General features: G+C 41.4%; 1 protein-coding gene across 1 annotated transcript; it reads right to left on the bottom strand.

The window, feature by feature from the left end:
* Positions 1–2790: 2790 nt before the first annotated feature.
* Positions 2791–12637, bottom strand: gata2b (GATA binding protein 2b). Its single transcript, XM_084348478.1, has 6 exons — positions 12494–12637; positions 11888–12294; positions 10725–11312; positions 8980–9125; positions 6296–6421; positions 2791–4835 (listed from the first exon to the last, which is right to left on the bottom strand). The coding sequence occupies exons 2-6, from the start codon at positions 12111–12113 to the stop codon at positions 4551–4553; spliced, it is 1371 nt and encodes a 456-aa protein (XP_084204604.1). The 5' UTR covers positions 12114–12294; positions 12494–12637; the 3' UTR covers positions 2791–4550.
* Between the last annotated feature and the right edge of the window lie 265 nt (positions 12638–12902).

The following is a 12902-nucleotide window of genomic DNA, read 5'->3' as shown; positions in this document are numbered from 1 at the left end:
CTGTACAGTGTGTCTCTGGTGTGCATCCCTGCTCCAGCACAGTTACATGAGGATTCATGTGCCCAGATTTATCCTTTTTTTGTCATAATTTATCCTAATAATTGTTTGCTGTTAGTCTTTCTTTCCCATTTTGTTTTGTTCCTGGAAGTTTTATCTTATTTATTCGGTATCTCCTACTTTAAGGCATTTAATAGAAGTCTCTGTACTTTCTCTCTGCTTCCACACTCATGTTCAGACTCAGTGAGAGTATGTCAGTGTGTCTCTGGATATGAAGTTATGTAGTGAGGCGTCATTCACTTCTCCTCTGGGACACAGTAGATTATATCACTGATCACTGATCTCTCTTTTTCTGCGCTCTCAGTTTGTTTGTTGTGCATTTCGCTCCTCTTGAGATCCCAGCAGAGACAACACCTTTGTGTGTCAAACCCTGATCTCACCAAAGCTCGTCCCAGATGAGTCTCGTTGATGCAGATTGAACACATCTCACATCCCCTGGTCCTCCACGGGTGCAGTGTCTCACCCCAACTTATAAGATCATCTTCGCTACAACTGGGATCAGCCAGAGGATCCAGAATAGTACTAAATTATGATTTCTTAACTTGTGTTTAAAAACTACTTCCTGTCTTTCAGTCCAGTAGGAGCTCTTTCATGTATATATTCTTAACTTTGCCATCTGAGGATCCAGGCTGGATAAATCTCTGCTCCTAGCCTCTTTCATCTCCTTTATCACCATCTCCCTGCTAACTCACTCCCTCTGAAGTCACTCCTGGCCCTGTTTTTGATTCCATGAATTGAGTTTAGTAGAAAAACAAACGGTCTAAGGAGGTGGGATCTCACTGGTAAGCTGATTTAGGAAGCCCACCCAGTCCCCAAACTCCTCCTCTACAAACGTCCTCAGAAAGCTTCAACCTCGAAAAGACTTTCCTCTTAAAACCTGACTGCTTTTTATCTCCTCTTTATGGGAGAAGTCTCCTTCTTTTGCTCATATTTTCAGCGAGGGCGTGACATTTTAAAAGTGAATAAGTCCAAGCACAGCCTGGGAGGGCCAGGAAGAATGACAGAGTAAGTGCTTCCAGGGTGAGAGGTCAGGGAAGTCTTAAGAGGAGGCTTCATGCTGCACTTGGGTTGACCTTTAAAAGTGTGTGTCATCTCAAGGCTCACTGCTGCAGCCTTGGGCCACAAACAACCTTCTGAGGAGCTCAGATCTGCATCACGAGACCAGACTTTGAGGTTGTTTTTGTTTGTTTTTACCTCATTTAAACTCATCGACTGTCTGGTTTACATTACTGCTCATTAATTTCCAACTTCAAAAGATTACTATCCAGGGTTTCAGTGGTTTCCATGCGTGTTATCCTGGTTATAAGGCCCTCATTCACAGGCTTTAACCCTGCTTGAGATGGATGATGTCTCACATTGAATGCACCTTATTGTGCAAGAGTGCCAAATATTGTCATGAGGTTTACAATTAAAAATGTGATTTAAAAATGGTTCCTTTGACCCTAAAGCAGACGCGATGTTCACTGTGATTAATTACTGGTGATGGAATGTAACTGAAGTACAATCACTCAAGTACAATCTTGAAATACTTGTGATTTATTTATGAGTATTTGCATTTTCTACTCCACTCCACCTCATTTATTTATTAACTTTAGTTACTAGTTACGTTGAAGATTGCGCGCTGCATCAGAACTAGAGAGTATTGCATTTTTAAAATAATTTATTTTATCTGCAATTGGATAAAGAACAACACTGATTCTGATAATCAAAAGAAATGTTGGATATCAGGGCCGATAAGAAAATATGTAAATAATTCACTTTTACTTTGATACTTAAGTTCATTTATTGGCAGAAATGTACTTTTGATACTTCAGTACATTTAATATCAGATACTTTAAGACTTTTACTCAACTACTTTTCATATAGGTTACTTTCACTTTTACCAAAGTAATATTTTAAAACCAGGGTTATTACTTTAAACATGTACTCCCACTGCTACTAATTACCTGTTCACAAAATGTAGTCAGTAACATAATCCAAGTATCACAATTTTAAAGTAATGTAACTATATTTCTTTCCATTACTTTTGCATTACCCCAATGCCAAACTTGCAAATAAAGACTAGAGAAAATAAATATCAGTAAGATGACTTTCATTTCATTCAAAACTCTAAACCATACTGTACGTAACATGGTTAGCAGTGACGTAATATTTATAGTAAAAGGGTCAGTGTGTAAAAGAGGATGTCTTATATCACTGTAAGTATATAGCATCATGTAACAGACTGATAATGAGAAGGCCAATTTCATAAGAGTATTATCCAATGAGCAGATGCAACAGGGATTGTGGGAACATATGGCCCACTAATCTCCACTGCTCTCTGAAGTAACCTGTTATTAGAGTGGCAGTTCAACCAGGGTTAGATGGGTAACTTGAACGCAATAAAAATAACTGCAAAGATCATCTAGAAAAACAAGGAATAATTTATTTTCACTATAATTCCAACCATAAACAACACAGTGACAGAATTTAGGACTAGTCCGGGCGTGTTTCTCACACGCTTTCTGTGATAAAACATCTTCAAGCAAAATCCTTATCAGATGAAGGACCTTGGGACAAATTCTTGTCAAATGGGGTCCGTCGGTCTAATTTGTGTCAGTGTAAGAACCACTGGTTTAATAGACACTGTAACTATCATCACGGCTTGTTAAGATGTTTGTGTTTTTTCTTTGTCTTATCAAAGTTTAAGTTTGTAGAATCCAAAGGGAAATAAGTTTCTTCAGTCGTCACTGCCAGGTTTATATGGTGTCTTTATTATGAACAGTATGCAGTGGCCACCGGATTCTCAGCTATTTGTGACAGGTGACAAATAGCAAGCATGAACTCTCTGACGCTGGCAGGATGTTAGACAGATCAAAAGTCATGATAGACAGGCTGATGGAAAGTTGAACTGTACAGAGAACTTCCCCCTCGTTCAGCTGCAAAGATGTTCCTCACATGGTAAAGTGGCTTCCAGTATGGCGGATAATAGAACCACTAGCTGCATGGCTAACTGAGCTTACTAGCTAGCGGTTAGCAGCAACGAGCAGTTACTCTGCTGATATGTTGCCCCATATTTGTTTGGACTATGAATTCGACAGGTGGCCAATTCTTATGTATCTCACCTTTAATTCTTTTTGGCAGCGATTAAGATAAAAACATCAATTTTGTTAGAGAAGTATGGAGCTACAGCCAGGTGGCAGTTAGCTTAGCTTAGCATGACGTCTGGAAACAACTAGCCGGGCTCCTTTCTAAGATAAAGTCCTTGTTCAATCCATACATATAAAAAAAATGTAAATGACATGTTCTGGTTTTACGGGGGTTCACAGGTTTCTGGATTTTGTAGCTTCTTGACAGAGCCAGGCTCGCTGTTTCACTGTTTCCAGTCTTTATGCTAAGCTAAGCTAACCAGTTGTAGCTTCATATTTACCAGACAGGCATGAGAGTGGTATCAATCTTCTCATCTCTGTTCCTTCAATCTGTCACTGCGGAGATAAGCATCAGAGCAGTCGATGCACAGATGGTAAACACAGGAGAGTTGTCATAATGGTACAAAGAAACAAATAGGTGTTGTAGCTTTTAATTATTAATTAAACGTCTAATAGTGCGTTAAGTAAGAGAGACATTTGTATATGTAAGACATACAATCTTGTGTTTCAGCGTGATACCTTGTCCCTGTGAGGCTCAGAGGACAGCACAATCAGCAGTATGAATTTCTGTATCTGTCCTTATTATGATGACTTAAACATTGAATATTGGATATTGAATAGAAGGAGCAGATGGAATAATGAACTTGATCTCTTTATTTCTTACGAGTATAAATGTTGACCAGCTCAGAGAAAGCGCTTCAGCTAAAAATATATTCATAACTGGGATAACAGTATCCATATTATGATTCAGGTGATATAGTAAAAGAAGACAAAGGCAGTGAAAATAAATTATCTGAATAACAATAATAATTATAATCACAATAATTACAATAAACAGTGTCAAATTAAGATTCATAAACTTTTTTTTTGTTTGCTTGTTTTCTTTTTTTTGAAAATTCCTTTAAAAGTGTCCATGAGAGAAAAAAAAATCCAGCATATTTTTCATTTAATGTCGTGAAGGAGGTTCGCTCTGTCTGGGACGTCCCCTTCGCTCTCACACATTTACAATATTCACAGTTACTATAAACCTGTTCGGCACATACTGAACCACACCGCCTTCAGTCAGGCTGTCAGCGGGGAAATAACTATGAGGTGCAATGACGTTTACATGAGTGTGCCTGGTCGACAGGAAGCAGAATATCTTCCTCCATCAAAATAGGTACCTATAGATAAGGAGTAAAAAATGTCCTTTCCTCCCACGATACATCTGGTCGCCAACATACCATGGGCATAATCAATCAAGAGACAATCAAAGACGAAGACACCACAAACTGCGTGTCTGTAACATTGTACACAGTCTCCTCTAGTGAGACCCTCATCTCAGGTTCACAGCGTTCCTACATGTCACCCCCTCTCCTCGCCCCCTCAGCTCATGGCCGCCACCATGTTAGAGTGGTGGGGGTGCCCAAAGGAAGGGTGTATCGGGGTGGGTGTGGGGAGCATGTGTCCAGCGTGGCTGAAAGGTGGCAAGTGGCCCATGGACATGTGTCCGGCCAGAGAGGCGGCACTGAAGGGGGAGCTCTTGTCGTGCAGGCTCTTGGAGAACTCCTCGTAGCTATCGCTGCACCGCTTGCTCTTTTTGGATTTGTTGGACATCTTTCGGTTACGTGTCTGTATCCCCTCCTTTTTCATGGTGAGAGGTCTGTTCACCTGTGTAGAGAGGAAAAAGTGAGGTTGAAGGTGAAGTTCAAACTCAGACACAATGAATTTTATGAAAATGTTATCAAATACATTTTAAAACATGGAATGTATTTTATCAAGTTTGGTAATTCCTTAAAGGAAAAGAAAAGCAATATTCTCTATTTTTGTTGGTATGAAAAGACCAAACTAACTTTGCATCGGTCCTTCTCTCAATACTTTCAGCCCATTCGCCAGGATAAAATGCTGGCAGTTATCATTCCTGCAAACCACTGATGCATTCACATTTGTACGTGTCGTAAGATACGTACCGTTTTGACATTTTTACAAAACGTCTCATATTACGTTCATATTACATGTTTATGACCCAGCTGTCATGTCTGAAGGTTTCAACATTAGTACGTGTGAACCCACTGGATATTTCTGACTCGGGACCAGCGTTTCAACATTTATAAGCATGACAAAAAAACATAATTTTGACATGAGGCTGGGACATCGCCAGCTGTGTTCAAGGTGGCAAAACCGGGTGTTTGTGCTGAGAAAAACAAGTCATTTAAGCCAAAACATGATCTTTTCCTAACCTTAACCAAGTGGTTTTTGTGCCTAAACCTACACGGAGCATAAGCAGAAAATTGAAAAAAACATAAAGTTGCCACATATCAGTGGTTTTGTAGAAACATACATTGACAACATTTATCCTGGCGACTGGGATGATACTTTCCTACTTCCTCATCCTGTCTGTGGCCTATTGGTTACTACTAAGGATGTAAATCAAACAATGTATTCCAAGTATATGTAAAAAAGGTTGAATAATTGTCTCTGACAGCTGGGCACTGTAGTTTTTAGCACACGTTACTCAAATAGGAGTAAATAAAGCAAATTTCCGGGGACTATTTTCAGCTGCGGATTAATACACAGTCAGCACCCTTGTGAGTATTTCTTGCACCAGCACAGTGTATGTGTAGCGCTGTGGCTAACTGATGTGTTTTTGGACAACAATGGCGCTCTATGACACAGAGGAATGAGGTGTAAAAGGCTTTGGCTACATAGACAACTTGTTTATGAATTCATAACGGTTTTAAAAGATTTGTTGACAACAAGAAAAAAACAGCATTTAATCTGATTCATCCTTTGAAAATATACATCCCCGTGTTGATGCCTCCAGTCTTAATGCTATTCATAAGGAGACTGGCCTTATGGCGGTCCCACTCAACAACAGTCCCACCATTGTGACTCTCGAGGGGATTACGCCTACCATGGAAACAATAAAGCACAAAGAAAGAAAACACCAACGAGTCCAACAGTGTCTGAGAGTAAAACAACCCTCACCCTCTCTCTCTCTCTCTCTCTCTCTCTCTCTCTCTCTCTCTTATCCCTCAACAATCAGTGTAACCTGCCTGCCTACTTCCCGTCTACTTGACCCTGCAGGCTTTGTGCGGGCCCAACGTGGCAATCAGCAGTCAAAGACTTACGTTGTGCAGTTTATAGTAGAGGCCGCAGGCATTGCACACTGGGTCCCCATTTGCATTGCGCCGCCAGAGTGTGGTGGTGGTCGTCTGACAGTTAGCACAACAGGTGCCTGCTCGTCTGGCAGCAGACTGAGGAGAAAAGGTGGATTAAGTTTTGATTAGAGGTCATACAAACAGACAGCAGAGGTTAGTTTGAGGAAACATTCAAGAACATAATTCAGTTGTAGTTAAAGTTTCTAATCTCTTGAATTGAACTGTTTCATGACATAAGGGCCATCAATTAATCCGCAGATTCTTTTTTTCACTTAATGAATTAATGATTTGTTTTATAACACTTCAGAAATTGTGAAAAACACACATCACAATTTCCCAGAGACCACAGTGACACTTTTCAGATCACGAAACCCCAGAATATTCAGTTTACTGTCAAGAAACAGAAAATAATCACATTTAAGAGGCTACAACCAGTAAATATTTTTCTTTTGTTCCTTAAAGATTCATTTTCTGTCCAGTGACAAATTGTTGTGTGCTCACCTATGTGACATATTCAGTTTGTGGGAGTTACCCCAATGTTTTGACTGCAGATTTCAAGCAAAAATGTCTGTGTCACATGAGCAGAGTTAATTTGATACAGTACATTTATTATTACAAATGCTAAATTCAATGAACAAAGCACTGTAGCTACTTAGTTGAAAATGATGAGTAAGAAGCTCTGACAGTCAGAGTCTCAATCCCAATTCTTCACACCTGATTATTTCATGCATTTAACTAATTTAATTATTAATTCATACATTAATCTGCACCCTCAAAATAACACATATAAAAAATATGTGTGGGCTATTACATAAAAACACAATTATTTTCCATGATTATTGCTTTTCTTTTCTTTTTTTTTTCTGTCAACAGGCCTACTTAACAGTTTCCATGGTTGCTGCCCTGTTTCATCAGCATCCATGACTTTCCAAAATGACCCTCTGTGTTTTTTAATGCTCCCTGTGCTGTACACTTTCTCTGTGGTGGCGAGCTTGACCGCTATGAAGCGAGCTCCGGGTCCTGTAGTCAGGAGGCCGCAGGAGGAAACAGGCGCTGGCCCCGCAGCTTTATCTGGACCGGTCAGATATCCGGATAGGAAACAACTGGAGGCTGCTGCTGCTGCGGCTGAGCGCAAGACGCTGTGGAGAGCTGCGAGCTCCGGCCGAGCCACACGGAAACCAGGCCTGATATACGGCTGAATGTGTGCAGCTGTAGCGAGACGACGCAGGAATAAACGCTCGTATATTCAGCGTGGGGCAGACGTGCTCCTCAGGTCAGCGCGGGCACGTTTAGACCTGTTTTGACGCAGCGATGCAGACTCAACATGCGCAAAAACAGAATCTGATCAGGTGAATAAAATATACTTTTATTACTTAAAGTAATCTACGGTGGACTCTAGATCATCACAAAACAATCTGTTTTGAATTTTGGGTAACTTCTTACCGGGTAGACGTTTCTCTACTGACCTGTCTGCCTTAATTGAGTGTGAAATTGCGCACTTTTGTCGTGCGTTTATATGTTAGATTACGGTAAATAATGCGTCTTTGACCATACAAACGCTGCTTTCATAAAAATAAAATAAAAAAACACTTTTACTTTTACTTTGTCCAAGGTCCCTTCGAAATAAAACAATTAAAGAAAAACATTTCTATAAGTCGGGTGTTATCCTGCTGATTTAATGAGCAGTGTGTGTTGACTGTCTTCATTTAGCTGCCTCACACAAACACACTGAGGCTCTAAATATACTGCTTTATTTTGAGATTATTATAAATATTATCATCTAGTAGGAATAATTATTATTATTTTAACAAAGTTAAAAAAAAATAATCATGCAATGACAGAACTTTTAGCATATTTGACGCCCGGCTTTCAAGTAGGCTATTTAATTAAAATTATATTTCACTTTGTAAAATTGTGAATTCTTTTAAAAACTAAAATGACTTGTGTGTTTACACAGTTTAAGGGTTCTCTGTAGGATGAGCGTGACATGAAGTTGTACTGATGTTTGCAGCTGGTCATGATGGGAAATATCTGACTTTAACCAACTCCAAAGCCGCTTTGTCCCTCTTACCCTGAGACAGACTCTCACTGTCCTTTGAAAACCACGTTATCTCCGAAATGTCAGGGTTAAAAACAGCTTTGTGACGTAACATTTTCACATAATCCACTTACTCTCCTAATGGCTTATTATAGTCAGAGAAGAAGAACACTAAATCATTCAGTTTATTTGAAAAACTCAAAAATCACCAAATTTGAAATGCATGGTTTTGCCTGGATGAGGATGCTCTGCTGCCAACAACAAACCCACACATCCTACAAAACACAGCAGCATTATTAGCCACAAACTGTCAGTGAGGGACGAGGCTGTGGTCCTGCTATCAATGACAGTATCAGGAGTTGGAGTAATAATGATAACAGAAACAACAGTCTGCTAACAACCTGAGCTGAAGGAGCGAGAGGTGAGCGAGGAACACAATTCCTGGAAACTGATTGGGAAAATATAACTTTCCTGGAATTGTACCTCCTCCCCCTCCTCCTCAGCCTCCACCTTACACTCATGTTATTTACTGCCACCTCCTCAACACACACACACACACGCACACACACACACACACACACACACACACACTCTTATATACACTCATGGGACTCACCAGTCTGCGTTTGGGTTTGATGAGCGGTCTGTTCTGGCCGTTCATCTTGTGGTACAGCCCGCAGGCGTTGCACAGGTAGTGTCCGGTGCTGTCACGTCTCCACAGAGGCGTGGAGGTGGCTCCGCAGTTTACACACTCGCGGCCCTCTGATGGAGAACACACAGAGACATTTATGAAGCTTTACAGCTCGAATACAAACCCCCTGCACTTTTTGATCCTGTGTATTGTCTCCAAACTGCTAAATATTTACATAAAATGGTTTTCTGAGTTCATTTGATGCATACATGTGTGGACATGTGGACCTCTACAAACAATACCTTTAATATCAAATTAAAGTGCATATACATAACATAACATATAGTATGCAAGAATATAAAGTGACTCTTTTACAGCTGCATCAGCAGAAGCACCAAAACAGCCAAAGCCATTGATTCAATAGCAATGCTTCAATGTCCTGTTAAACATACGGTAAATTTCATTTTTTAAAAGCAGAGCCATTTAATCCCACTTAATAAAATTAATATGTGGATTTTCTAGCTGCACCAACAACCATTAAAGATCACAACTTTTATGTCAATGTTATATTAAAAAAACGTTGAATTAAATGTTACAATCAGTGTCACATAACTTGTGATTTTTAGTATAAAGTCATAAAAATACTCCTTTAAAAACACATTGTTTCAGGTGAGTTTAGGTCAGCCTCCTCTTAATAAACTGGTTACACACACTCAGGGCTAAGATGGGAATCTCCTGCTCTGTAATCAAGTAACAATCAGGACAATGTATTAATGTCTTATGTAACAGAGAAGCGACTCCTAGCCTAAATACTGAGGTTTTGGCTCAGTGCACCTGCGGATCTTCCTTTCACACCTCTGGGCTGGATCCAGATCACTGTGCTGCTGCTGCTGCAGCCAGATCAGACGTAATTACAGAGTCACGCTTAACAAAAGAGGATTATCAAAGTGGCTCTGTGTTGGAGGACTGACAGTGCAGCAAGGCTCAGGCCTCCTAAAACAGTTATTGTTTTAAAAATTGTATTTTCATATTTTGTAGATCATCACTCCGATACAATTTATTAAATTATAAAGAAGCGTGATGCTCAAATCACAGTCTGCACATCTTTTTACAGGCTGGCTGCGTTTGGAAAGATGGTAATCTGATTACATTTGGGATATATTAAATTACCGTCACAGGCTTTTTAAATTCTAAAACAATAAATGTGCTCAAATAACAGGAGAATATTCTCAATGACAGGCTGCATGAGTCAAATAAAGTTTAATTGGTAGGTGTTCCTGGAAAAATTAAATACCTTATTTTCTTTGTGGCTCATTTACAGTTATGTGATAATAATCTTATAAATCAACGACCTCACTTTTAATAAATGTGTTGTGATGGTAAAATAATCCTCTTATGGGGATATTAACAAATTTATATGTGAATTATAAAGGTGACATTTAAAAACAAACAGTGTGAAACAATGCAAAGCTGCACTATGAGCTCACCTTTATACCCAAATAAACAAATATTACCCACAGCATTGTGCCATAGGACATTTTAATATAGATATTTAATTACTTTTAAAGAGCCTGACTGTACCTTTAATTTTAGTTTAATTGCCACTGGACTCGTGAGATCAGACCTGTGATAAGACCGTCATAAACTCACATTTTAAAGTCAGATCACTGTGTAAATATGTGTTTTATTATATCTGTGGCTGATCCGTGGTGTGTCTCCAGCGGACTCACCGGTGCAGGAGCGTGTCTTGCCTTTGTTCTTCTGGGTGAAGCCGTGTGAAGCTCCCAGCAGGCTGCCGGGGTGAAACAGACTGCTGCCGTACTCGTGCGCCGCCGGGAGCGAGTAGGTCGGATACGTCGGTATGGGGTGGTGGGTGGAGGGTGTCTGCGCGCTCATGGAGGCCAGGCTGCTCCTCAGCGGACTGCATCCCTCCATCTTCATCCCCTCCGCCAGCGACACTTGGTATTTGATAGATTCCTTCTCGTCCATTCTGGTGGCGGAGGGAGACGTGGCCCCCGGGTCCGGAGATACGTCCTTTGGAGGCGTGGGGGGGAAAGTGTACAGATGGGGGCTGGAGTGGGACGGCGGCGTTAACGAGGATGCGGAGACCGTGTTGGAGTTGCTGCCGCACGGGTAGACGGCGGAGAGGCCGCCGGGGGACGCGGAGCCGTGGTGGTGCAGGCTCGGCTTGCTGAAGGGGCTCACGGCCCAGGCGTTGTGGTGGTGAGCGGACAGGGCTGCTTTCCCTCCGTCCAGCCACGAAATCCCCGGGCTGTGGATGAGATGAGGCCGGCAGACCTGAGTCCCCGTCAGACGAGCTGGGAAATAAAGAGAAAGCAGATTATTTATATTATAAATGATGGCAGGCTGGTTCGGATGCTGGTGTGTGCTGTGGCACGCACGCTTGGATGCAAAATAAGCGAGACTTGTTGATTCACTGGACTCTGACCTGACTTAAACGTGTAAACAAAGCAGCCTAAATTCCCATAATTAAACCAGCATTTCCCTGAATTAAAACATGCATTTATATCTGCCTTTTATCTCTTTTTATCCCAAAATATGTTGCGCGTTTTCACTTGCGTAAATGTGTCACTTTTAAATTTAAAATCACAAACATCACAACATTAACAAACCACTTTATCAGACTCATGTGCCAGCTATGTATTTAAGGACAGAGCTAGAAAACAATTCACATTTTAATTCACGTTTCAAACTGTAGAAACTCTCACGATGTTTAACTCTGATTGCCTTAAAATAGAATAAATGACCTGAATGTTATCAAAAAGAAAAAAAACTAAATCACGTCATCAGAGGAGATATAAACTATAAATCCAGCTGTGACTTTCTGTCTTGTATACGTTTTATTCACCCTGCACCAGTGGCTCCATCTTACCGTGCGCTTGGCTGTAGGACACCCTGGCCCTGGCGGAGTTGTGGTAGTACGGGTTCCCCTGCGAGTCCAGGTGATTAAAGAAAACATCCACCTCATCTGGAGGCAGGAGCTGCGCCGTGGGCTCCATGTAGTTGTGGCCCAGGCCCGGGTGGTGGGAGTCCGGGTGTTGTCCGTTCAGCACGGCGTGGTGGTGCATCCAGCGGGGCTGATCAGCAGCCACATCCATCTCTGCGGCTCTGTGTAGCGCGCGTATACGGTCAATGAATTATCCAGGGATGATCTGAAATACTTGTCCCTTATGAGATCTTCACTGTGTCCATTTACAGTAGAGGGCTTTTAGTTTTTGCTCCTCCTCTGACTTTAAACCTCTTCTCTTCTCCTGGAAGATCGAGTGTGACGCTGGAAACCTGCAGCAAGCAAACATCACATGTTAATATTTTAAAGGCAGCAGCTCCTGCGGTGATGCACAAAAAATGATTTAAAGGATGAAATAAAAACACATCTCCACCCACTTACATCTACTCCCACATCACTCTCCTTGCGCCCTTTCTCTCCTAACTCATTAAGATCCTCACTCAGCATGACAGCAACATAAACGCGTCCTACCTCTGCCAGTATTATTTCCCCCGCAGCCTCCGATCAGTCGCGTCTCTGTGGAAAATGTCCCCGGTCTTGTCCTCTTTCAGCTGCTGCAGGTCCTCTCCAGTTCTCGGCTGGTGTTTGTCAGAGTAAACTGCGTCCACCGGGACTTAAAGCAACACGTCTAACTGTGGCTGACAGCGCGGGGCAGGCTTGTCAAGCTCCGAGGCGGAGTCTCCATTAAAGCCTGGACTCAGCCAATTGCACAACACCTCTAACAAAACCTCAGAGGCGGTTCCCCAGCGCAGAAAATCACTAAGATATTTATGCAATGTTCATTTGGAGAGGCGTAATCTGGCTGCTGTGTTGTGACTTTGTTGTACTTTGTGGGATTTTATTGTTTCATCGCTATATTCCCAGAAAAATCATGATGAAG

Source organism: Pagrus pagrus (genome assembly GCF_965226575.1).
Source record: "Pagrus pagrus genome assembly, chromosome: 3".
Taxonomy (NCBI): domain Eukaryota; kingdom Metazoa; phylum Chordata; class Actinopteri; order Spariformes; family Sparidae; genus Pagrus; species Pagrus pagrus.
This window is presented reverse-complemented; position numbering and strand designations above follow the sequence as displayed.